Source organism: Artemia sp. Qi Xiang Cuo, chromosome 3, assembly GCF_049724085.1.
Source record: "Artemia sp. Qi Xiang Cuo chromosome 3, ASM4972408v1, whole genome shotgun sequence".
Taxonomy (NCBI): domain Eukaryota; kingdom Metazoa; phylum Arthropoda; class Branchiopoda; order Anostraca; family Artemiidae; genus Artemia; species Artemia sp. Qi Xiang Cuo.
The window spans coordinates 520,756-548,732 of NC_142796.1; the positions used below are offsets into that span (position 1 = coordinate 520,756).

The window sequence follows — 27,977 nt, forward strand, 5'->3', positions numbered from 1 at the left end:
GAATGAGCCCCAACATTATCAGAGTTGCACAATCTTATGCAAAATTTCAGATTAAGTGCTTCTTGCTATCTTGAAAAGTAGCTGAGTTGGGTGAATGAAACTTTCAGGAATGAGTCAAAAGCCTAAAATAGAGCCTGAAAAGGTATTTTGAAACGACAACCTCTCTCCTTTTCCCTCTAAGGGGCACAAGCGTTTGATGACCTTGTATAATTTTCGTGCTATGCACGTTGAACTTTGAGAAACAGATCTTTTGCTGAAACGAGACACGAGAAAAGTGCTCTGAGCCTCCTATCTTCACTCAATTTTGACTTATAATTTTAAAGGCTTGTTAATTTATTCTTAAATTTAGGGGGAAAAACCCCCTGATAAGGCTTAAAATCCCGCTGAAATACTAGAATATACATTTTCAAAATTAGAACCAACGAAAACGACATTGAAAATAAAAAAATAACGTAAAGGCTTTTTTGTCACAATATAGATGGGTATAACTTGTCATGTATACAATCTTAACAGCCTAGAAATAAGAAAAGGGTAAAGATAGTGGCATGGTAATGTCTTCCAAGGATATATTTTGGGCCCCAGATGCATTTCTGAAAATTTTGTTCACCTAAGTCAATTACTTGCCAAGATAGCAAGAAGACCCCTAGTATAGAATTTTATAAATTTTAAAATTAAACCTTACATTTTTGCAGCAAATAACGACAAGAAAGTTTGCTATCCATTAAATCAAAATAGACTCAAAGTTTAATTTTTATTTATTATATTTAGAATTTATTTTGGCAAATTATGTAGTATATTTAACACACTTAAAAATAGAATCAATAGGTAAAATTTGTCTTTAGTGTCGTAGATTTGAAATGAGTCAGCTGTGGCACTTCACAATACATTCGGTTACAACATATCAGGGACGAACGCAGGAATTTCTCAGGAGGGGGGGGGGCTCACTAATAGAAACCCATATTCTATCTGACATTATGAATAAGAAGTGCCCTGAAAATCAGGAAGATATAGGATCTTCATCTCCCAGCTTACATCCCTGCAACAGACACATTTCATGCGACGTGAAAAAATAGAAAAAACATCCGCAGAGTTGCTTTTTTTTACTTTCAGTAACAAGCAGATTGAAGATGCTTTATAGCAGTTCCCAAAAATAGCTTTTATACAAAGAGACCCATTTTCCAATCCTTTCTATGTCTTAGAAAAGGGGGTATAAGATATTTTGGAAAAATCAGAAGCTTCGAAGTATCTTGATAATCTAATATGAGGTGGGGAAACGCGTTGAACCAATCAATAGAACGGCCTGAGTTTAACAGTTTTTACTTAACACCATCTCTTCATTGAGTCTTCAAGACAATAGGTATAAAGAAGAAAAATAACACAGCCTACAAAATTTTGCTAGGACTGCGAAAAAAGAAACAATTTATCCCCTCCTCCAAAATACAAGATTCTGATACCTCCCAATAAAAAAGAAAACTTTCCACAAAAGTTTCCTTCCATCTCTAAGGTATCGAACGAAACAGGATATAATAACACATCTACTTATAAAATTTGGCACTTTTTAATGTAATCTACTGACTGTTAGGCTTGTTAGGCTTGGGGCAAGAACAAAAAGAGATGTCTCTTCTGAGCATCCAAAAACCAAGTGACTGATCTGATTGTAAAAGTTTCCGAAGAAACCGTTAACTGTTCTGTAGCGTTGTACGTGTAACGGCTAATGTAAGAATGGTAAATTAAAGCTTGATAAATCATGTAACACAACGCCTTTTGAAACACCACACCAAAAATTATGTTATAATGAAGGATATAAATACCTAGGTACGAGTACTTGTCCATCGGTGACTGATCTGCGGTTACTGGAGCGTAGTACATCTGTTTATCTCTCTTCAAAAAGTCCTCAGCAACGGAGGTGACGAAGAGCGTCCCACGCCAAGTGTATGGTCCCGGACTTCCAAATATAACTGTGTCGTCGTTCAGAAGAGCTCCAGACGTGCCAGCTTGACAGTATCCAAATTGTTCATGAGCCCTAAAAAAGAAAAAAACATATGAGTTCTATATATATTTGAAATATGTAAGTTTGCACAATTTGAGTTACAGCCTTTAATGACTTCAACTTTGGTATGTTTTGAAAAAAATAAACAACTCTGGTCAAGAACGCATCTTTCAAACCTTGGCCGCTATTGATTTTAGAACACGCTATCTCCCTCTGGCAAGCAAGGATTGGTAGGGCCATCAAGGGAGGATTAGATCTGGGGTCTCAGCTCAAAAGGGACTAAAATTGTTTTTTCTTAATGCCAACATGCTTCACTTTACAATACTAAACTATTTTTAAAAAGTTTGAAGGGGGAGGGGTGCTTTGCCTCCAAGACCTAATCTTTTCCCAATACTTTCCTACAGAAAAAAAAAACTCCCAAATTATGGTTGGATTCTAGCGCTGGGCTAATGTGCGGCATAGAAGGCGATTTTTATTTTGTGAAATTTGCCAAACAAGCCAAACAAACATAGCGGGTGAGGGTATAAATTTGCAGGCAAGATCTGATCTTGGCTCTTGACTTTCCTGGGGATACAAAGCCCCAAATTATGGCTTTTATTCAACTCCTGGGTGAAAAAAATATGGTTTCATTTTGTGACTTTTTGAACAAGGCTGTAATTTAAAAAGCCGTATGCTAAACAGCCTAAATTTAGCAGAGGAACAAAAAAAAAAAAAAACAGAAAAACCATTTGGTTTCTAGGTTGTTAGTAAAAGGAAAATTTGTGTTTGGTTTTCAAGATAAAACAAAACATATTCAACATAAAAAATATCTCTAGCTATGTTTGCACTTGTATTTGGACAGAGAATTCACTAATCTTAAAAATCTGCGAAGAGTCAGAATAATTGATAGGACGGAAGTCTTTTCATAAGATTAATTATAAAACATAAATATCAGTTTAACAAAAAATGTCCCATAGAGCCTTATGAATCTCCACATTAAATATTGTTTTACAATTAATGCAAGACATTCAAAATGGTTTGGAAGGCAATACAACATGAATACTGGATCCCATACACAAAGAAAGGGGCTCAGTGCACGCCTTCCCACCACCAGGGAAATTCCAAGTTGTCCTTACTTTCTGGGCACTTTTTATTCAAATTATCAAATATTTTTTATGTTCTTCTAAAAGAATATAAATTCTCTTTCATTTTAAGAGGTTTGGACCCTTAGATAGAACATTTACTCCTGTCTCGACGCATCATTTTCTTTTTCTTGTTTTGTATATGGCTCATTGGAATTGCAATACACATATATCAATAAACTCAAAAGAATCTACCATCAAACAGTTCGTGGTAACGAACTGTAAGTAAGGAGCGACCCGGCTCAATGGTAACCGAAACTCTAAAAAACGGAATTTTGATACCAATAGATACATAAAAAAAATCAAATTTTAATTCTGATTTCAAACATATACGTTTCATCAAGGTTAATTGTACTCATCAAAAGTTACGTACCTGAGAAAATTTGGCTGATTTTCGAAAAAAGGAGGAAAGACCCCCTAAAATTTATTGATCCTTAATGAAAATCACACCATCATATTCAGCGTATCAGAGAACCCTACTGTAGAGGTTTCAAGCTCCTATCTACAAAAATGTGGAATTTTGCATTTTTTGCCAGAAGAAAGATCACGGGTGTGTGTTAATTTTTTTTTTCCCAGGAGTGATCGTATTGACCCAGTGGTCCTAGAATATCGTGGGAGGGCTGATTGGAATGGAAATTAAAAGTTCTAGTGCCCTTTTTAAGTGACCAAAAAATGGAGGGCAGCTCGGCCCCCTACCACGCTCATTATTTTCCCAAAGTAATTTGATCAAAATTTTGAGACAGCCATTTTGTTCAGCATGTACGGAAATATTATAAGTATGTCTTTTAGGATGACTTAAATCCCGAAGTTCCCGGGAGGAGGGCTGAAAGTTATGAACTTTACCCAATGTTAGCATGTAGTATTGGTTATTGGGAAGTATACAGTACAGACGTTTTCAGGGGAGATTTTTCCTGGTAGTGAGGGGGTGGGGGGTCGGGCAGGGACGTACGCAGGGAGGAGGCCCTCCGGGCCCGGGCCCCCCGAAATCTCATGATTTTTTTATTTTCCCATAATTTTCTGATTTTCTCACAGAATAATGGGTTTGAAGGATTTGGCCCCCCCCCCGAAACAAATTGCCCCTCCCACCCCCCTCGAAACAAATTCCTGCGTACGTGCCTTGGGTCGGGGGTTATGTAGGAGGATCTTTCCATGAAGGAAGTTTTCATGGGGAAGGGACATTGCTATGAAGGGGACGCCGGACTTCCCAGAATTATTTAAAAAAAGATCAGAAATTAAATATAAAAAAACAAGTTTTTCAACTGCAACAGCAGCAACATCAAAACTTTAAACAAAAATAAAATATTACATATATGATTGGGTTCACCCCCTAGTTAGTGCCACACTCTTTAAGCCAGAGGTTTTTTAGTACTTTCATAAGAGGTATTTTTTCTATTTAACCACCTTTGTGATTGAGCGGGCAGTTTTAAAGAATTAGAAAAAAATTTAAACTTTAACTTAAAGAGCAAAGTATTAACTAGGGGGTGAACCCCCTAACATACGTATTAAAAATATATGAATATAGAAGCTCGTTACGTAAGTTAATTCGTAAGTTACGTATATTTATTACAAATAAAAACGTTCATAAATAAAATGAAACAAGTTTCCAGAAAGCCATTTAACCAAATAAAAGTAAATTAATATGAAAATTTTGTTTTAATTATTCATGTACTGTGAGCCAAGATCAAAAGCTGCATTTATTTTAAAAACGTTAAGAAATGAAATAAAAAAAACAAGTTTTTTCTACGTGACAGTAAGGAGTAAAATAGCAACATCAAGTCCACAGGATTTATTTTCTATGTTTATGTGGTTGTCCTCTCCTGAGTGTCCCGCTCTTTACACTGAAGTTTGAGGGTTTTACAACTCCATTTTTTCTAACAATTACAAACTTTAGCATAAAGAGCAAGGCGTTGAGGATGGGACAGCCCCTTTCACATACGGAATAATTCTCTGTTCGTTTTAAGTTTTAATGTCGCCCCTTACTTTCAATTAAAAAAAACTTGTTTTTTTATTTAATAGCCTAAAGGCTAAACATAATAATATAAACTAAACATAATTTACCAAGATAATTTTTTTTTATGGATGCTTTGGTTACGGTAACTTAAAGACACTATGTTAAATAGTTTGAATGTGGCCTAACTTGTCGGCCTATCTGTAAATAGGACATCTTAATTCAGCCCATCTAGGGATCTTATGGCTATTTTTTTAAAATAAAACTTATCTTTTTTTTGTTTTTTTTTTGGGCTTTGAAATATTTGCCTACATTTGTATACAAGTCTAAAAAAGTTATGCCAGCTTCGGCTCTTTTACCACGTTGACAATTCAAAAATCAACGAACTGTATATATATATATATATATATATATATATATATATATATATATATATATATATATATATATATATATATATATATATATATATATATATATATATATATATATATATATATATATATATATATATATATATATATATATATATATATATATATATATATATATATATATATATATATATATATATATATATATATATATATATATATATATATATATATATATATATATATATATATATATATATATATATATATATATATATATATGTATATATGTATATATACAGTTTATTTGGCTATTTGGCTATATGGCTATATGGCTGAATATGATGATGTGATTTTCATTAAGGTTCTATAACTTTTAGGGGGTCTTTCCCCCTTTTTTCGAAAATCAGCCAAATTTTCTCAGGCGCGTAACTTTTGATGGGTAAGATTAAACTTGATGAAACTTATATATTTGAAATCACAATTAAAATCTGATTCTTTTGATGTATCTATTGGTATCAAAATTCCGTTTTTTAGAGTTTCGGTTTCCATTGAGCCGGGTCGCTCCTTACTTACAGTTCGTTACCACGAACTGTTTGATGATAGATTGTTTTGAGTTTATAGATATATGTGTGTATTGCAATTCCAATGAGCCATATACAAAACAAGAAAAAGAAAATGATGCGTCGAGACAGGAGTAAATGTTCTATCTAAGGGTCCAAACCTCTTAAAATGAAAGAGAATTTATATTCTTTTAGAAGAACATAAAAAATATTTGATAATTTGAATAAAAAGTGCCCAGAAAGTAAGGACAACTTGGAATTTCCCTGGTGGTGGGAAGGCGTGCACTGAGCCCCTTTCTTTGTGTATGGGATCCAGTATTCATGTTGTATTGCCTTCCAAACCATTTTGAATGTCTTGCATTAATTGTAAAACAATATTTAATGTGGAGATTCATAAGGCTCTATGGGACATTTTTTGTTAAACTGATATTTATGTTTTATAATTAATCTTATGAAAAGACTTCCGTCCTATCAATTATATTCTGACTCTTCACAGATTTTCAAGATTAGTGAATTCTCTGTCCAAATACAAGTGCAAACATAGCTAGAGATATTTTTTATGTTGAATATGTTTTGTTTTATCTTGAAAACCAAACAAAAATTTTCCTTTTACTAACAACCTAGAAACCAAATGGTTTTTCTGTTTTTTTTTTTTTTTTGTTCCTCTGCTAAATTTAGGCTGTTTAGCATACGGCTTTTTAAATTACAGCCTTGTTCAAAAAGTCACAAAATGAAACCATATTTTTTTCACCCAGGAGTTGAATAAAAGCCATAATTTGGGGCTTTGTATCCCCAGGAAAGTCAAGAGCCAAGATCAGATCTTGCCTGCAAATTTATACCCTCACCCGCTATGTTTGTTTGGCTTGTTTGGCAAATTTCACAAAATAAAAATCGCCTTCTATGCCGCACATTAGCCCAGCGCTAGAATCCAACCTAGGCCAACCAAGGGAAGACTTTAAAAATTCTATAGAAAAACCGGTATTTTAACTTAAAATACCGGTTTTTCTAAGAAATTTATTTCTTGGGGAGGGGGTACAGCCCCTTTTGCTCCCCCCCCCCCCCTTGGGTGCGTGCCTGGTCAGGATATGGATTACTATTACAGAGAATGGACAATTTCAAAATAACGATTATTCAGCTTGTCTTAGTACGGTTTTTTGGTAATTTAATGGAAAAACGCGTGAATTTTTTTACTTTTCATCGTTTACGGGTAAGAGTTTATACCCCTACCCGATCTTTCCTTCCGATGGGTAGAAAATTAGGAGGAAGGGGTTCATGCTCAAACTTACATTTTTAAGCCTGCATATTTATATCGGTAATTCTTTTAATCAATAGCCAAAAGTGATAATTAGAGCCTTTAAAAATAATCCGTAATAGGCCACCCAAGATATGGCCCACTGGCTTCACCCAAACACGGCTTAGGAAGTTGAGACTGGAATTTACAAAATTATATTGATTAACTGGTGGATTTATTAAGGCAGTTGGAAACATTTTGACTGATAATTAATTCTACTTTTGAAAATGAATGAATAATTATGAGCTATGGATATTGATTGACAATCAAAGATGAATACATTTAAGCAGGATATTGATTTTCATTGGACAAGAAAATTACTGATAGGGGTAAAACTTAATGTATATACATGGCGGGAAAGTATAACTTTATCCAGATACGCCAATAAACACTGGGTTATTTTACCTTGGCTATTGGCTATTTTTTATTATGTAATGAAATATTTATTTGTACTCTCTTATACATAATTTTTCAATAAATTGCATAAAATTCGTCCACCATTTGCTATTTTGACAAATGACAGACGTCCCATCCCCATCGAGACAAATATATATGAATTGGCCGGGGTCCAAAGGATGGCATTTGGAGTCCACATATTGTCATCATTGATGGTGGGCCGCAAGAGCCCCGATTCTCTAGATTTAGAGGACAAGGAACTTTTTTCGATTTTATTAAATGAAGATACAAAAAAGGTGTTTTTTAAACTTGTATTTTTACGTAAATATCGCAAAAAGGGCGTTTAAAAAATCCAGGGACGAAATTCCACCATCTCAACTAGCGCCCTGCAAGTTGGACTAGATTCTACAAGTTATCCAAGCATAAATTGAACTTGAAAATCAAATTAGTAAAAATTGGGTAAAAACTTGCCATTATGTTCCAAAAATTATACCCGATCAAGCAAAAAGGTTAGCTTAATTAACGAAAAATAAATAAAATAAGATGAACAGGCATTAAAATACCTGTTTAAAGAAAAGATGAAGACATTCTAGAGTTTTCGCCCGCAGTATATTACGTTTAGAAAAAATAGCATTAAACTTTAATTGTTACACCAAAAAAAGATGCAGTTACACTTAAAATATAAAAAATGGACAAAAAAGTATAACCCAAAATGACGAGTTCCTTAAAACATAAAATTATTGGTGGAAAATTTCCTTTATTTTGGCTGTTCTTTTTCATAAAGATTAGTATAATCCAGGGCAACCTGGCAACTATCATAATTTCAAACGCTGTACTCAGTCTTAGGCAAAGTCTCTATATCTTTGAATTTCAAATCTGATTGGTCGATAGTTCAAAACTGTTGAACATTCGTATCAAATAGTTCGTGGTAACGAACGAACTGTAAGTAAGGAGCGACCGGGCTCAATAGTAACCAAAATTCTAAAAAACAAAATGTTGATACCAATAGATACTCCAAAAGAATCAGACTTTTGTGCTGATTTCAAATATATAAGTTTTATCAAGTTTAGTCTTACCCATCAAAAGATACGCGCCTGAGAAAATTTGCCTTATTGTCAAAAAAAGGGGGAAACAACCCCTAAAAGTCATAGAACTTTAATGAAAATCACACCATCAGATTCAGGGTATCAGAGAACCCTACTTTAGAAGTTTCAAGCTCCTATCTGCAAAAATGTGGAATTTTGTATTTTTTGCCAGAAGAAAGATCACGGGATGCCTGTTTGCTTGTTTGTTTGTTTTTTTCCCCAGGGGTGATCGTTTCGATCCAGTAGTCCTAGAATATCGTTAGAGGGCTCATTCGAACGGAAATTAAAAGTTCTAGTGCCCTTTTTAAGTGACCAAATAAATTGGAGGGCGACTCGGCCCCCTCCCACGCTCATTATTTTCCCAAAGTCACCCAGTAAAAATTTTGAAATAGTCATTTTGTTCAGCATAGTCAAAAATCTAATATATATGCCTTTGAGGATGACTTAATCCCCCACAATTCCCAGGAGAAGGGGCGCAAGTTATGAACTTTGCCCATTGTTTACACATAGTATTGGTTATTGGGAAGTATACGGACGTTTTCAGGAGGAATTTTTTCTGTTATGGGGGGGCTCAGAGGAGGGGGTTACGGGGGAGGATCTTTCCAGGGAGGATGTTTCCTTGGGGGAAGGGACATTTCTATGAAGGGGGCGCCGGATCTCCCAGCATTATCTAAAAAAAGATCAGAAAATAAATAAAAAAAACTTTTAGTTGAAAAGTTTTTTTCAACTGAAAGTAAGGAGCAACATTAAAACTTATTACGAGCAGAAATTATTACCTATATGAGGGAGTTCACCCCCTAGTCAATACCTCGCTCTTTACGCTAAAGTTTAATTAGTACTTTCAAAAGAGCTATCTATTCTAATTAACCGGCCTTTGTGATTCAGGAGTTTATGATTCGAACAAAATTCGACCTTTAGCGTGAAGAGCGAGGTATTGACTAGGGGGCGAACTCCCTAATATACGTAATAAAAACACAAAAATAGAAGTTCGTTACGTCAGTTACGTCAGAACAAAATTTCGAGAAAACCATTTAGCAAAAAAAAAATACATAAAATGCAAATTTCGTTTTAATTTGTCATGTCAAATTTGAGCCAAAATCAAAGCTGCATTAATTCAAAAACGTTCAGAAATTAAACATAAAAAAAAACAAGCTTTTTTAACTGAAAGTAAGGAGCGACATTAAACTTAAAACGAGCAGAACTTATTCCGTATATGAAAGGGGCTGTCCCCTCCTCAACACCTCGCTCTTTACGCTAAAGTTTAACTCTATCTCACAACTGAACAAGACTGTGTAAAGTGTCTTAGCGCCACACCGATAATCGAGACAGGTGTTGCCTGATGTGGCATATTTGCACCATTCTGGCCCTTTTTATGGGTGGTTTTACAAGTTAGAGAATTTTCATAGCAAATTTATTTAAAAAATGCACCTTTGACACATTCTGCTCGAGGAATGATGCTTGTGGCACATTTTTGCTTTTCTGGCTCAGCTATCTTCAACCAGGCAACTCTGGTCGAGACTATGTGGTGTCATTTCAGTGATTCGAATGAACACAATCACCCAATCTCGTCGACGATTTGTTAATACTTTTTTTTAGATTTGACTGGCTGGTCATGCAATGTTCCGATTACTAGCTTTTAAAGCAGCGTTGTTTCAATAGTGTTTCGATTGTTACGCCAAGGAACTATATTAACTAGCTTTTCAATATGAAAAAAAAAACTCACTCTTATGTTTCGAATTGCGTTCCCTGTTACTCTAAGGTATATATATATATATATATATATATATATATATATATATATATATATATATATATATATATATATATATATATATATATATATGTTACCGTGAATGTCCGAAATCTGCTCAACGTCGACACTCACCGGCGAATGTCCGAGATTCCTTTTTTCTCTGCTTGGATTCAATTAGCTTTGCGAGTCAGCTTTATCAGTCTTAAGCAGGGTTAGGTTAGATTATGTAAGTTTAGGTTAGGTTTACTTAAATTTGGTTTTAAATATCAGAAATGGGTTAAAAACCTAAGCTAACCAAACCTAAACTGCCATCATCAAACCTTGCCTTAAACCAAAAAAGTTGACTGGCAAAGCTGACTAAATCCAAGGAGAAAAAACATTTCGGACATTCACCGGTGAATGTCGACAATTACCAATTTCGGACATTCACACCAAACTGCTTGAGAAGATGTAGCTGTATTTTAGAGGTTTAATTGTCTTTAGGAATCAACTGATTGTTAATGTTGGAACTTTTACGGACGAGAAGCTTTGTCAAAATTTAACTCATTATTTTGCTTATTTATTTTCCTAATTCAATGAAGCAACACAGACAATAATGCGATACTGCCCTAGAAACTTAACAGTTTTAAAAGAACCAAGATAAAAATTGTAAAGAATGTCAGTTTTCAAGCCTGAATAAACCTAATATGGGACCAGAAGGCAGAAAAACTTTTCATTATGGTGTTCTTGTACTTTAACTCGGTTAATATAGACTCATTTTAGTCCTAAGCAAATCTTCGAGACAAAAAAGAAAGTCTTTTTATACTTCATCCTAACGATTCATACTCAATACTAATGAGCTCTTCTTGCAAAAACCCAATACCGAGACCACGCCTACTCCACCTTCAAACAAACATTAGCCATACCATTAAACAGGTTTACCTGTAAAGGAAACGAAGTCGTGGTATCTTCCAACCATCTTAAACATGAATTAAGACAGGACAAGTCTGTTTTCCAAAATTCGAGTACAGGCTTCCTAATGTGTAGAGTTGCAATGATTCTTAATGTGTACCAGTTCGGTTAATCTTGCTTCTAACATTCCCCAGTTAAGAAGAAGCTTACAACATTCTGAGTAGGCCTACTAGCTAAGTCTTAACACATAAAGATCTAACAGAGGGCGCTGCATTTTATTTTGCTATAATTTCAAATAATCCATTTTAGGATGGTATTTATTTCCGATGCCAAAATGGAAATCATAGTAATCAATTTCCTTCGATGAATTTATTCAGGTCATAGCCTACCTGCAAATTCCCGAATGTCAGTCTGGAGGTCCCCAAAGAAATTATCAATGGACAATATATAAAAATGGGGGAAAGGCCAAATTTCTAAGCAACGCACGTGCCTATAATTTTTTTAGATGTTAATAGTAAAATAAATTCCGTTGGAAGGGGTGGCAAATTTTTTTTTCATAATTTGATTAACACAAATAAAAAAATTCAAGAAAATTTAGGATTCCAGGAGGAGCAGGTCCGAGCACCCTCGCCCCAAGGTAATCTCTAATTAGGGCCTCAAATTACTATTTTCCTGAAGCATAAGTCTCCCTCCAGAGAAACCCTCCTGACACCCCTTCTTCTGCGTTAAGTTGGATGATTATACCTTAGATCAGGCACGTACTTAGGGAAGGGATGATGGCAAGAATTTTTAGATTTTTACGAATTCATTCATAGCTTCTTCAATGAATTTTAACATCTTGGAATTTTCATAAGATTTACCTGCGTTCACGGTTTTTATATGAACTCTCCCTTCCTCAATCAGAAAAAAACTTCGTATGTGCCTGCTCCACATTCAATTCTACTCTTCTGGGGAAAAAAACAATCGACTGGGACTTTTTAGCCAGTCGATCTGGATATACTATTAACTAATAAAAAAAAGTTTTTTCAACTGAAAGTAAGGAGCAACATTTAAACTTAAAATGAGCAGAAATTATTACGTAAACAAAGGGGGTTGCCCCCTCCTCAACACCTCGCTCTTTACGCTAAAGTTTTTTAGTACTTTTAAAAAAGCGCCTTATTTTTCTAATCAAACGGCCCTTGTGTTTCAGGAGTCATTATTAAACAATTGGGAAAAAATTCAAACTTTAGCGTAAAGAATGAGGTGTTAAGGAGGAGGCAACCCCCTTCATATAAGTAATAGTTTCTGTTCGTTTTAAGTTATAATGTTGCTCCTTATTTTCAGTTAAAAAAACTTGTTATTCTATTTAATTTTTTATCCTTTTTTAAATAATACCAGGAAATCTGGCCCCACCCCAGCGAAGGAGCCCCTTCCCCACGGAAATGTCCTCTAGACAATTCAATCCCAGTGACAGTTTACCCCAGATAATTACTCTTAACCACTCTGCGCGTAAAATTGAGACAGAAAAGAGAAAGAAAGACATATAAAAAGAATTTTGCATAAGAATTCTGGCAAATTTTCCCAGTGTATAATTTTTACTGTCAAGTCACCTCCCTGGAAACCCCCACCCGAAAATGTATATCTACATCATAACATCATAACATAATTACAAATACTATGAGCAAACAATGGGCAAATTGTATAACTTAAAGACCTTTCCCCTGGAGTTGTGGGGGGGGGGAGGTCATGTTATACCCAAAGGCATTGCCTAGTTATCGGGCCTTTCAACCGTGATGAACAAAATGGCTATTTGAAAATTTTGATCGGACGATTTTGGGGAAAAAAGGGCGGGGGGACCTAGTTCAGGGACTTACGCAAGGGGGGGACTCCTGGCCCGCCCACCCCCGAAATCTGCCGATTTTTTTCATTTTCCCATAATTTTCTGATTTTTCTCACAGAATAATGGGTTTGAAGGATTTGGGCCCCCTCCCCCCCCCCGAAACAAATTCCTGCGTACGTGCCTGGCCTAGTTGCCCTCCAATTTTTTGGTCAATTAAAAACGGCACTAGAACTTTTAAATTTCCGTTCCAATGAGCCTTTTCCCGATATTCTAAGACCACTGTGTCGATATGATCACCCCTGAAAAAAAAACAAAAAAAACGAACAAACAAATAAATAAAAGCGCATCCGTGATCTTTCTTCTGGCAAAAAATACAAAATTCCACATTTTGCAGATAGGAGCTTGAAACCTCTATTGTAGGGTTCTCTGATACGCTGAATCTGATGTTGTGTTTTTCATTGAGATCATTTGACTTTTGGGGGTTGTTTACCCCCTTTTTTTGAAAATCAGACTAATTTTCTCAGGCTCGTAATCTTTGATGGGTAAGACTAAACTTAATGAAATTTATATATTTGAAATCAGCATAAAAAGCCATTCTTTTGATATATCTATTGGTATCATAATTCCAGTTTTTAAAGTTTCGGTTACTATTAAGCCGGGTCACTCATTACTTACAGTTCGTTACCGCGAACTGTTTGAAACTATTCGATATTTAAGTTATTCAAGGTGGAATCAAGCTATTAAACTAACGGTACTTGTGTATTTTACTGCAAACACTCAAGGAGTGAAGTTAAGTTACCCCTAACGAAAAATATCAGAACATGATGAAAATACAGCACTTTAGAAACAAATTTGGGCTATATAATTCTAATGTGTTCTGTCACCCGCCACTTGTTTTCCACCGAGCGTTAGCTAATTGTTTTTTAATACAGACAGATAAACCGGTTGTTCTCAAGTTTTAGACAGCGTAAATTGAGAATTTGCAGTATAATACAAAAGTACCAAACTAACTAACCGATTTTCTTTTTATTATTACCACAAATCAAATTGCTCTTACCAGTTCGTTGGCCTGCCACGACAAGGTTCCCACGCCTCATCATACTCCAATTCTTGGGATAGGGTGTAACATAAGCCCTGGCCCCATTGATAATCCACACCTTTCCTTATATATCGATGGGCACATACCTGGAACACAACAAATGCTAATAATTCGTAATCGGATATTCTATTCAAATCGATTTGATCTAATATCCCCTTCTGTGTTTCTGACAGTATTGTTTGACTGTGAATATAAGACGGACAAATCGACTTCGAAACGCTACGAAATACTGAATACCAGTGACTGTTGTATACTTCAATATTCAAAAGTATGTCTTAATTCCTTTGGTTTATTTTTGTGACTGCAATCGTCATATTCTATTTGGCCAACTTATGTTTAGATTTCTTATTCACAAACAGAAAACCAATTTTTACAATCTACAAATTAAGGAAAAACTGACATTTTTTCTAGCGTGAAGCATAAGGCACTAGGCCAGTTTCTTCAACTCTATTACAATAAAAGGCAATAAGAATGAATAAATGTGAAAAGAGTAACTAAACAGCCAAACAACAAACCAGACTCTTTCAAATATCCGTTCCATTTTGTTCATTTCCAGTTACATTATTCCTTAAGCGCATGTCAGAGAAGGAAGCCGAACAGCCACCCCATTTTTACCCATTGTTGTATTTACTTGTTGTTGCTATGTCAAAATCAGAGCAAGTAAAAACGCAGAACCTAATTGTTTCTTTCGCACGAAATTTTAAGCAATTTATTTACGAGCCACAACGTTTTTTAAAAGAAAACTCTATCCCTCGTGTTTTTTGTTTTTTTTACTGAAAGTAACGTTCAACATAACAAGGTCATACAAAAGTGAAGGTCCGTAAGCGTTGCCATTCCTTGATTTAAGGTACACATTTAAAAAAGAGCAAAAACACAATTCAAAAGACTGCTGTCTTAGAGGGAATGGACATAAGTACTATTTTACAATGCGCCTCATTTTGCCTCAATTTGGTCACCCTTGCATGGCTGAATGTATTAATTTTACCAAACAGGGTTACACAAGGCTTGTAAGAATTTCATCTTGTTTCTGATTGGTATTAAATAAAAAAAAACAAGTTTTTTAAACTGAAAGTAAGGAGCGACATTAAAACTTAAAACGAACAGAAATTATTCCGTATATGAAAGGGGCTGTCCCCTCCTCAACGCCTCGCTCTTTACGCAAAAGTTTTTTGTTGTTTTAAAAAAAAAAGTTGAGAGACAGAGTCAAACTTTAGCTTAAAGAGCGAGGCGTTGAGGAGGGGACAGCCCCTTTCATATACGGACTAATTTCTGTTAGGTTTAAGTTTTAATGTCCCTCCTTACTTTCAGTTTAAAAAACTTGTTTTTTTTATTGAATTCCGGATCGTGTTTTAGTTAATTCAGCTTTTATTTGTATAAAAATTTTACTTTTCTTTTGCTAAATGGATGTCTTTACAAATCAACTTACGTAACTAACTTCTATATTCCTATATTTTTCTTCTGGCAAAAAATACAAAGTTGCAGATTTTTGCAGATATGAGCTTGAAACCTATGTAATAGGGTTTTCTGATACGCTGAATTCTGACGGTGTGATTTTCATTAAAATTCTTTCACTTGTAGGGGATGTTTCCCCCGTCTTTAAAAAATCGAGTAAATTTTCTCAGGCCTGTAGCCTTTGATGAGTAATACTAAACTTAATAAAATTTATATATTTAGGATCAGCATTATAAACACATTCTTTTGATACATTTATTTACATCAAAATTCCGTTTTTAAAAGTTTTGATTACTATTGAGCCGTATCGCTTGTTTTTTTATTGTTTTTTTATTACGTATATGTTATTACGTATATGAAGGGGTTCTCCCCTTAGTCAATACCACGCTCTTTACGTTAAAAGTTAAAAAAAAATTTGATTCACAAACCCCTGAATCACAAAGGCCGTTTAATTAGAATAGATAGCTCTTTTGAAAGCACTAAAAAGAACTGTAGCGTAAAGAGCGAGGTATTGACTTGGGGGAGAACCCCCTCACATACGTTATAATTTCTGTTCGTTTTAAGTTCTAATATTCCTTCTTACATTTCAGTTGAAAAAACTTGTTTTTTTTATTTAATTTCTGATCGTCTAATGATCGATTTAATTTCTAATACTTGGAAATCCGGCACCCCCTTCATAGAAATGTCTCTTACCCCCAAGACACATCCTCCACGGAAATATTCTCCGGAGTAACCCCCTCCTCTAGCCTCCCCCCCCCCCAGAAAAAATCCTTCCTGAAAATGGTTGTATACTTCCCAATAACCAATAAATAATGCTGGCAAGTCCGGCGCCCCCTTCATGGCAATTTCCCTTCCCCCGTGAAAACTTCCATCATGAACAGATGCTCCAACATAACCACCGACCCATCGTTCCCTCCCACTACCAGAAGAAAAACCTCCTGAAAACTTTTGTATACTTCCCAATAACCAATACTATATGTTAACATTGGGTAAAGTTCATAACTTTTAGCCCTCCCTCTGAGAACTTTGGGGGATTAAGTCACCCTAAAAGACATATTTATCATATTTTCGACCATGCTGAACAAAATGGCTATCTCAAAATTTTGATCAGGTGACTTTGGGGAAAAAATAAGCAATGGTGGGGGCCTAGTTGCCCTCCATTTTTTTTTGTCACTTAAAAAGGAAACTAGAACTTTTAATTTCCGTTCCAATGAGCCCTCCCCTGATATGCTAAGACCACTGGGTAGAGCTGAATCAACCTGGGGAAAAAAACAAAAAAAAAACAAATAAACACGCAATCATGATCTTTCTTATGGCAAAAAATGCAAAAGTCCCCATTTTTGCAGATATGAGCTTCAAACCTCTATAGTGCGGTTCTCTGATACACTGAATATGATAATGTGATTGTCATTAAGGTTCTATAGCTTTTAGGGGGTCTTTCCCCCTTTTTTTGAAAATCAGCCAAATTTTCTCAGGCGCGTAACTTTTGATGAGTAGCACTAAACTTGATGAAAGTTATATATTTGAAATATATATGAACTTTCTCCCTAGGTTACAGTGCTGATTAAACCATTCACATACAACGAACAAATTATAATCAAATATGATTTGCTTTTAACAAATGCCCTTCCCCTCCCAAATGGATTTCTTCATACACGCCCAATATAAACCCATTATAAGGTATCCCTTTTCCATGAAGTATTCGGCTGAATTCTCCGTTGCAAAAAAAAAGATTGATCATGATTTTTGTGCACCCCCCTCTGGATTCTGGGAACTATTGAGGTGAGGAAAAAGGATCAATCTTTGCAAGTCCCTATTTCCTGGGAAAGTCTTTATATTACAGAATTTATTTTCCCTTGCTTTTGAATACAAATTCAGTAGCATTTAATATGGTCAGCCACCCAGCGGGAGAGGGCGAACAAGAAATTGATCCTGCTACAAACAAATTACCTTCGGTATACCCTAACACGGCGGGTTGTCTATAAATCAATGATGGACTTTGAAGTTGTCCACTCGCTCATAAAAAAAAGTTAAAATTTTGAGACGAAAAAGATAAAATTCTCTAAAACTTATCACAAAAAGCAAATATGTAGTTGGAATGTGAAATCTGCCGTTACCACCAGGAAACTTGGAATCCCTTGGCGACACCTTCAATGGTATTTCAAAAGACGTTATATAACTGTTTTTCTTTATATTAGAATCAGACTTCAGATCCAATCCCTCATACTAAACAAACTCCAATGATGCGTTCGGTACATTTGCCGCATCTTATCCCAAAGCGTTTTATATCCCTCTCTCACTAACGGAAATACTTAGGAAATCAATATTCTAATACAAGGCCATATCCAGACAGGGGATATGGGCCCCCCCCCGAAATTTTTGTCCAACTCATAAAAACGTCATAAAAATCCATAAACACACATTTTATGCATCTTTTTTATTTCCCCCCCCAAATATAAACCTGGATACGCCCTTGTTCTAATATTAAACTTGTTTTATTCTGAATTCTTGTGCTAACCAATCGAAGTTAATAATAGGCAAAGTACTTGAAACGTATTTTTCCTTTCTCATGTAGATTTAGAGGTTTTAACCTGGTTTAAAACTTCTAAATAAAAAGTTTTCCTCGCAGGAGCTGAACCCAGTAATTCTCCTCACACCATCACTGGAAGTTTCAAACAACAATTAAATATAAATAGCCTACAAGTAGGCAAATTTCTAAAATACGAAAATTTGGAAAGTATAAATTTCCAGATATTGTTGAAGGGGAAAAGCCTCCACTTGAGATCGAGTTCAATTCTGCTGTAGTAGGTACTGATGAACTATTTTTCCCGCACAAAAAAAGGCGAACAAAATTTCAATGTTAAGAGCACAAAATTTAATCTATTTCTGGATTGTTGAAAAGAAGATATAACAAATCTTGAAGAATCATCTTGAGATTCAAAAAAGATGCATGGATGTAGATTAAACCAATAGAACGAGGGTAGCTTACTTCGCTTAATAGGGTGGGTAACAAATATCTCCTTATTGAAAAGTTTTTCGTAACGCCTCTCTAATCACCGCAGCTGAATCGTCCCCCCAGAAATGTGCAAAAAAAACAAACAAACAAACAAGTAAACAGCTAGTCTGAATGGGTAGATTATATACAGAAAAACTAAAAATGAGAGGTACCCAATAATTCTAAAATTAGAAGGTGATTGCTTAGCTTAACGTGAATGTCAAAGCCGGTTAGTTATTTTATAATCAAATAGGCGAATCTAAAAACACCAAAACCTTCTTTTTGTTTTTCTAAACTATCTGACAATATCACTAGGGATTGGACTTACTTTTCGTGGAAAACCTCAACATTAAAACAAAAGAAATAAATTGAAGAACTATTAACAAAAAGACTCAATGGATTTAAAATACCATTAAACGAGGATTAAAGTTAACAAAAAAAACATTTATGAGGGATACAAATCACTATGGGATCTAGAAATGCAAATTTAATTTCGGTTTGTGGCTTCATGGGGGTAGCCAAAATACTGCTTTTGAGGGGGGTTTGACATTCCGGAGAAACAATTTCACCTCTAAAAAGACAGCTTAATATCTTTATTGGCTGTTAAACATGCATTTTCTATTGTTTTTTCCTTCATCCAGACGACTTGTGCAAACCGCACTTCCCTTGACTAAATCACTGGCAAGCTTTCAAACTTCTTTGTTTCAGTTTAGGCTTTTGAACACTATTTGCCAGCATAGGTAAACAATTCAAACCCTTAGGATGAGTAAATTATACCAGAGGGTGGGGGGCAGACAAACATTTCGCAGTGTTACGTGTTATTACTATTTACCATTTAGATCAGAATCCTTTAAAAGCAGGTTTCTACCTGCAAATTAATTTCAAACAGATACAACCGGTAAGGAGGGGGATCGGAAACTTATTGAAAGAGGGGGAGGTGATTATGATGCCTCAAAATTACAATATTATAACACCTTATTCCAATGGTCCTTCCAACCAATTTTGGGTTAAGCCCTCCTGATCTGTGGATTCATGTTCTCAAAGCCCTTTAAGTCGCTCCATCTAGAACGGCAAATATTTTGATCTACATGACCTTATAATCAAAACAGATTTCTAACCACCTCCGCAACATTTCATGACATTACAAAATGAGGATAGAGGGATTGCTTAATTAGGCGCTTCCTGACACAAGGAAAAGATAGAGTGTAGAAACGATTCTCAACAATCAGTACACCCTTCCCAATTACCATTAATTGATGTCAGATGGACATCAATAAAATTAGAGACGTGTTTATCGGAGCTTTTACCAGATGACAATCGTATATTTGAAATTAAAAGACTTAAGCGATACTATTTAAAAGACAATTTAGTATCAGCCCTTAAAACCCATAAAGCTAAAACTGGGTTTAACTATGCTCTGGAACAGCAATCAAGTGGTAGTTAATTATAATACCGTTTTTTACACTTCTCTTGAAATACATGGATTCCCCAGCTCCAATGGGTATCAGGAAAATCTGGAGAAGGTAAACAGGAAGGGTGTGCGAAAGCACAGGATGGCTGGTCTCCGACCCCCATTGTACTTCCTGGCTGAAGAGCCATGAAACGGAGATCAGCATAGCCGGTAGGAATTGTAATATTCAATACCGTATTATCTACCTTGAAATACATTCCATCTGAATTAATTGAGATGACGCTATGTAGTGTTTCAACTCAGGAATTGTAGGGGGAGGGGCGAGAACTTACTTCGATTAAAAAAGAGATACAAAAAATGTTTTTTACAATCTAAGGGGGTGCATTTTTTCGCTTTTTGTAATAATAATATAAGCAATACATTTCTATGGGGCCATTCACCTCCCCCCCCCAATTGGTACCTTCTAGATTTATCTGATATAGCTTAAATTTATTTGGGAGCGAAAATGGCACGAATTAGCAGGCAATAGAGGCGGAAGTTAACTACAACCCCTAGATTTTGAAAAACACCTGTGTTGAGTACTTTTATTTAAAAACCAAAAGGACCCCGTAGATTGCCAAAAATATCTTTTCGAGCCCCTTTTACTACCCAACGCGCCCTTGTCCCCCCCCCAAGAATCCGATCAAAATTTTTAGATAGTCACTGCTAAAAAAAAAATATTCGAAAGGTCCAACAAACATTCCTACAAGGATGGCATGACCCCATAGTCCCTGGGACAAGAGCCATAAATAATACAAATTGTCAATTCTTGACAGCCTTTTTTACTTTTATAATATTGACCCCCCCACCCCCGCCCCAAATTTTAGTGAGTTGGTCCCTGGAAAGTGTTTTGGGCTTTTGCATGTTATGTAACGAATTGGTAGTTTTACAAGATGAGATTTGTATGCCTCAAGACGTGACTAAAATTTAGTTTAATGTTAATTTCATTTGGGTTATTTTTGAAGAATTAATTTTCGAATTTTCTTTATTACTAGTAACGAACAATGATTTGCACATTGGCAGTTTCTTCATACATTATACTGGGAAATAGAACTTTGGTGTCCGAAGTTATCTAGTAAAAAGAGCCTTCTGAAAAATATGACTTCTAAATATCTTGATAACTAAATGAGACAGCCGAAAATGCTGTTAAGAACAACTTACAATACCATCTCTGGTAATTTGAGCAGCACACGGTCCCCTTCCAAAAACTGTGTTCAGATATTCCTCCTACGAAGCTCACATTCTCCCCCCTAAAAAAAAATTACGAGCTCTTTACACCCCAAGCACGGATGTCCTGCCCCTTCGCTCCCAAGTAAATGGCTAAAAAGGAACGGTGACCTATCATCGTTGTTACAAACCTAACCCTTTTTACCTTACTGTCATTATTTTAACCTTAAACAATACGACCACACCACGTGTTTCATGCAGCTGAATGTCTGATTTCGGCCTATACTCAATCCCATGAGTACCTAAAACTATCCTTAGACAAGTCCTCTGGGAAATTAATTCTCCTTTCCGTAACTGAAGATTTGTGTCTTCTGTGATTTTTTAGCATAACACAACAGTGTCCAGCAAGTAGGGAAAAGGGAGGGGTTCAGGGCCCAGGCATTACCACCGAAAATCTAAACTTTGTTGGATGACGCTTCATATTCAAATTATCATTTTTTTTTAATTATACCCCCCCCCCCTCAGAAAAACTTTTCCTATTGTTGCCCACTCCCTCCTCACGAAAAATCTACGTACTTTGACAGAAAAGATTGTACTAAACGACTAAAAACAATAAAAAAAACAACACAGATTTTTCGTGTGTTGATGATCCTGTACATTGGGTCTAATGCCCTCTGGAATCGTTATCATCATTTCTCGCATTAGTCTAGAGTATTACTTCTAAATATGGACCCAGAAAACAGGGACCGGTAGCCAGAGTTCGAGTTGTAGGCCTACACCCCTAGAATTTGATTATCAGATGCCCAGTTAGGAATATCCTCCATTAAAGTTATCTACGAAAACTGATAAACTAAAATAAGAAAGCAAATTAAATTCTTGGTAAAAAAAAACGACATAGGAGGGATTCCCCTGAAATAGGTCTGAGGGATCCCTCCCCCCAAATGTTTTAGAATTGTGACATGGAACACATTTTGCACAGACGACCTCTCCCCCCACCCCCGAGCGACAGACCTCTAAGGGATAATGAACAAGCTAGATGTTCGATACAGATCAAAAGTAAAAAAAAGAAACAAAATATTTTTACTCAAATTGACCAAGCTATGAAAAACTGGACTGACAATGAATAATTGATGACTTTACAAAAATTTAGAAATACAAGAAGAATACCCCGTTAGAGAATTCCCATTACACATATAGGTCAAACTTGAGCAAATTTAACCGCTTAATAAAACTGGAGCTCCCCATGGATGGTTACCAGAACTCCTGCATCAGGTCCTTAGCTTCGCAGAGAGCGAGTTTGGGTATAGTTGAAGAATGCCATAATTCCATACTTTCACACATAGATCAAAGCTGAGAATAACTATTTATTATAATCTGTATTATTCGGATTAGTTTTAGCATGACTTAAAATTGAAACCAAAAACCAAGATGCGACCACATCCAAGATGCGACCACATTCCCCAGAGAGTTTTGGGTAAGTTTTGAGTTCCTTGTCTTCGTCCCCGAGGCCCACTACCTTGCCAGCAGCTCAAAAAAAGTTAGAACAGTTAGAAAAGTAGTTCTTAAATTTGGAACAAATTTTTGATAGAGTAATTAGCAATGAAAATAATTGTTCTTTTTTTAGTGAAAATGAATTTCCTCGAAGTAAATATATTCAGTTAATGAGTATGCCCCAGGGATGCTCTGAATCTCAGCTCAGTATAGTTCAGCTCAACTGCCAAGGGTTATGTTCGTCACTGACAGATGTGATGACCATGTGGCTACTAATACGACCTGACGTTCTTGGACTGTGTGAAACATTCCTGTCGAGGCAGACTGACATCCTGGTAGATATCCCCGGGTATACATCGAATTTTGTACATAGAAAAGAGTCAGCACGAGGAGGATTGGCAATCTACACAAAGAGCGAATACCCAGTCTGTGTTAATGGCAAACTGACTCAAAATATAGAAGGTATTTTTGAGTCACTTTTTCTTGATATGTCCCTTCCTTCGCAACGGAAGGTAATCGTTGGAGAAATTTACCGATCACCGTCAGGTTGTTTCTTCGTTTATGGAATATTTATTGGAAACACTCCAAATGTTTGAAAAACAGAATCATGATGTGGTCATCATGGGTGATTTCAACATCAACCTAGCCTATCCCCTAACTAATATCGCTAATGAACTTCTCACTCTTATGTCTGGATCTAATTTTTACACGTCGACAACTATCCCAACGAGAGTAACTGAGAGTACTAATTCACTAATAGACAATGTTTTCTCTACTCTACCTCCACTCTCGGCTTCAGTAATCATCAGTGACATGTCGGACCACTTCCCCTTATGTACCGTTTTCAAAACATCAAGGGAAAAAATGTTATTTTCAAAAACTAGAGATTATATTCCAGTTTTATATCTATGTGTAGAAAACTTACGGTTACTTAACGAGTAATTGGAAAAAACGACCTGGGATAGCGTTATGGAGAAAGGAGATCTAAATGAAGGATTTGAAATTTTTCACAGTACATTTACAACACTATATGAGGCATGTTGTTTTAAAGAAAAAATAAAGAAACGTGGACGACAAAACGCACCAATTTGCCCAATTTGGGTTACAGAAAGTTTACTCAGGTGCATCAATAAAAAGAATAATCTTAAGGCGGAATACCGTATTCTACCAAATGTAGCTAGCTTGCGGAGTTATGAAATTTATAAGAAATGCCTACGGTCAGTTCTCAGAAAAGCTAAAAGGGATTACTTTAATCAAAGGCTAGCCGAAAGTGGGAAGGATGGAAGGAAAGTATGGAAAATAGTCAATTCAGTGTTACGACCGAATAACCAACAGCCTGAACAACCATCCAAAATTACGGTTGATCGAGAAACCTTGACTGAACCACCACAAATTGCAAAAGCTCTTTGTACCTTCTTCACCAAAATTGGAGAAAAAACGGCTAACACAGTGCTACCACCCAGAAAATCCTACAGGGATTTTTGGGCCCAGCGTGTGTCAAGTCGATGGCACTCATTCCTGTAACTGCGGCGGACGTTTCGATGATTGTCAAAGGCTTGAGGGAAGCATCTGCCTCTGGATTTGACCACGTCCATACTAAACTGTTGAAAGCAGTATTGCCGTCCGTACTACAACCTTTAACACATTTGGTAAACCTCTCTTTGGAGACAGGTTTGTTTCCATCACTTCTCAAGAAGGCAAGAATAGTTCCCCTCCGCAAAGGTGGTCCTCAGGACGACCCGTCTAACTTTCGACCCATCTCTATTCTTTCGGTGTTTTCCAAAGTGTTTGAAAAACCTATGAAGAACCCACTTTACTCTTCTCTGGAAGCTAAGGGAGTCCTTAACCAACGCCAATTGGGAATCAGACCTGGACACTCGACAGAAGATGCCCTGGCACCACGAAGCCTATTCATTATTAAAGCACTTGACCTGGGACTTGTGCCAGCTGCTATTTTGCTTGACATAAAAAAAGCGTTTGACAGTATTGATCATGGGATTCTATTATGTAAAATAGAGCACATTGAAGTTAGAGGGGAGACTCTACGATGGTTCCGGTCTTACCTTAGTAGCCGACGTCTTTATATAGGAGAAGATCCGCTGAATGACACCGTTGTCAATTTCGGTGTGCCGCAAGGCTCAATCTTAGGCCCACTGTTATTCCTGGTTCATATGAATAACCTAAGTCGCGTTCTGAGCCCTAGCTCGAAGATTTCACGTTGCTTTTAACAATGTTATAACCTAGAATCTTTAAGCAGCTGTGCCGAATCGGATGAACTTATGGCGTTCGTACATGACAATATAATAATCCCTTGTGACACTGACATGTCAGTGCTTCAGAGTAAACTTGAGTTCATCTTAGAAAAAACTTACATTTGAATGGATCCAAATCGATTTGTAATAAATGTTGACAAATCTTGCGTTCTCTTCTTCTCAAGGATTCGACCTCTTCGCCCATAGATATCGAGAATAACGACTTATCGAGGAACGATCAGATGACCAAAAACTGGCTATGTCAGGTACCTAGGTGTACTCTTTGACGAAAAGTTATCCTTCATAAATCATATCCACGCTGTGGAACTGAAGCTCTCCCGTAATCTTGGGATTATCAGGAAACTGAAACACACATTCCCTCAAAAAACCCTTCGTCTACTTTATGATGGACTTATCAAGCCTCATCTGCAGTATTTTTCGTCAATTTGGCAGTCAACATTTACATCCCACGTGAAAAGGCTTGATTCAATCCACAAACGTGCCCTGAAAATAATTGTAAATATGGATGATTTTCTTTCCCGTGAATCACTGTATCATTTATCGTGCTCAGTTATCGTTTTCAAATTTTTCTCCGGATTACTTCCATCAACATTCCACAGTCTATTCCAGTTGGTATCGGAACAGCATCCTAGGAACATGAGATCTGCCTCAAACCTTCTGGTGAGACGAACACCTACAGTACGGTCGGATTTTGCACCGGATGTGGCGTGCGCGAAAGTGTGGAACATGCTTCCACAAGAGCTGAGATGTAGGAGCTCCCTTGGGTCTTTTAAAAACAATTTGAAAAAATATCTTATTGAATTTCAATAAATAGAGTTTATTAATAATTGAGTTTGTTTCATTATTATCTCGGTTTGTTTTTTTGTTATATTTATTGATTATTATTTTATAAGGTTAAGGTAGCTGTGCTTTTGGGGAGGATGGGGGGAATCTCTTAGATATTCAATTGTATTGTTGAGGAATGTGGTTGTGTTGAGGAGTAAATCGAGAGTCGGAAAGCGTGATTAGGAGGAATCGTTATTTTTTTAAGGGACTCAACGTGCGTTTTATGCATAGAGAAGTTTATTTATTTTTATTTATTTCTATTTGTTTTAATTAAACCCGATTGAATCTAAATCTAATCAAGCATCAGTAGCCCGAGTTTGAGTTATACAACCCTAAGATTTGATTCTCATATGTCTAGTTATTAATATTCTACATTAAAGTTATCAACGGATTCTTAAAAACTGAAGCAAGTAATAAACTCAAATTATGGGATAACAAAACAGACACAGGGGGATTCCCCATAAATTGGTGAGTGAAATCTATTCCCTTAAAAGATGTTATAATTTGCCCCCCCCCCCTGTGATGGACCTCTGTTAACTAAGATTAGGGGGGTATGGAATTCCATAGAATACAACACTCTCATTAAAGTTACGAATATTTAACAAGCTAATTATAAACGCCAGATCAAAAGTTTAAAAAAAGAAACAAAATGTCTTCACTCAGTGATAAAGTTAGAGAAAACTGGGCTAGTCATAAATAATTTAGGGCTTTACAAAAATCCAGAAACACACGAAGAAAACCTTATTAGAAAATTTCCTATTTTACACGTATAGTTCAAATCTGGGCAAGGTCAAGCACACAATAAAACTGGAGTTCCTCACGGATGCTTACCAGAATTTCTGTATTAGGTCCTCGGCTTCACAGAGTACCAGTTTGGCAATACTTAAAGACCCTACTTTCAAGAATAGATCAAAGCTGAGTGAGTTTAGGTGCATAATGAAACAGAAATTTCGCTTTGGATAATTACCAAAACTTTTGTATTAAGTCCTTGGTTTCACAAGGATGCAATATGCACAGTAGAATTTGAAAATATAAGAAGAACAGTTTGGAAATTTATGAAGGATACTATTATTCCCATTCATTTTATAAGAATAGGTGAAAGTTAGGCCTCTCCTGTTCAGAATTAGCCAATTTACTTACGCAATTTGACTTGAGCTACCAACGGATACTTACCAAAACTTTTTTACCAGGTCCTTGGCTTCGCACAGTAACTCCAAGCCACTGACCGTCCTTGATTTCGTCACTGCCAGGAGGTCGAAGCCGGCCTGATGAAATAGCTATGAAGAAAAATCTTAAGTAAGTAATCAAAAAGGTCTAAAAGTAATAGATTACATGCTATTAAGATTATGCAAAAATACATGCTTTGCTTTGTGAATTGGCCCCAACGAAATTATTCATTATTCTAAAGACGGGCCAAGAATATTAGGATCGCCACTAAGAATGTAATGATATTCTAAGGTTCACTTGCAAAAAAAAATTCCAAGGTTTGAAATACAATCCAAAGAAACTAAATAATAAGAATTATGTACTTTTTGAGGGTATTGTTTATATGCTTTTCCCAAAGTCACAAGCTAAGGACCAAAGTCACAAGTTATGGAGGAAAATGCCAAAGGGAAGGCAAAGGTGACCTAACAGTTACCATTTACCGTCTCTTTTTTAAGAAACGACACAGATTAAAACAGGAAGCGGGTGTGATTAAAAAAAATAGCATTAAACCTTTCCCCAAAGGTGTTGCAATTTGGCCAATACTAGTGATGATAATAAACGATCACACAGGAGACAGTGGAGGGGTTTTTCGAATCAGCATATAGATTTTACCCAGAGGTATCGAAATTTGGATAATAGACTTAATCAAATAATTTAATCAGATAATTTAGATTTAATCAAAATACCCCTAGGATCTCACAAACACATCTTTAGGCAAAAAAGCCATCAATACATTTAGCGTCAGCCTCGGCTTCAAAAGAAATTGATTTTCTAGTAATAACTTCTCT

General features: G+C 36.0%; 1 protein-coding gene across 1 annotated transcript in view; it reads right to left on the reverse strand.

Moving 5' to 3' along the window:
* Positions 1–27,977, reverse strand: part of LOC148953629 (integrin alpha-PS1-like) — a 117,409-nt gene that overhangs the window by 30,180 nt on the left and 59,252 nt on the right. The window contains exons 4-6 of the mRNA XM_089087260.1: positions 27,157–27,260; positions 14,289–14,416; positions 1,812–2,023 (exon numbers count right to left, since the gene is read on the reverse strand). Of these exons, the coding sequence (XP_088943386.1) occupies positions 1,812–2,023; positions 14,289–14,416; positions 27,157–27,260 (444 nt within the window). The remainder of the gene's footprint in view (positions 1–1,811; positions 2,024–14,288; positions 14,417–27,156; positions 27,261–27,977) is intronic.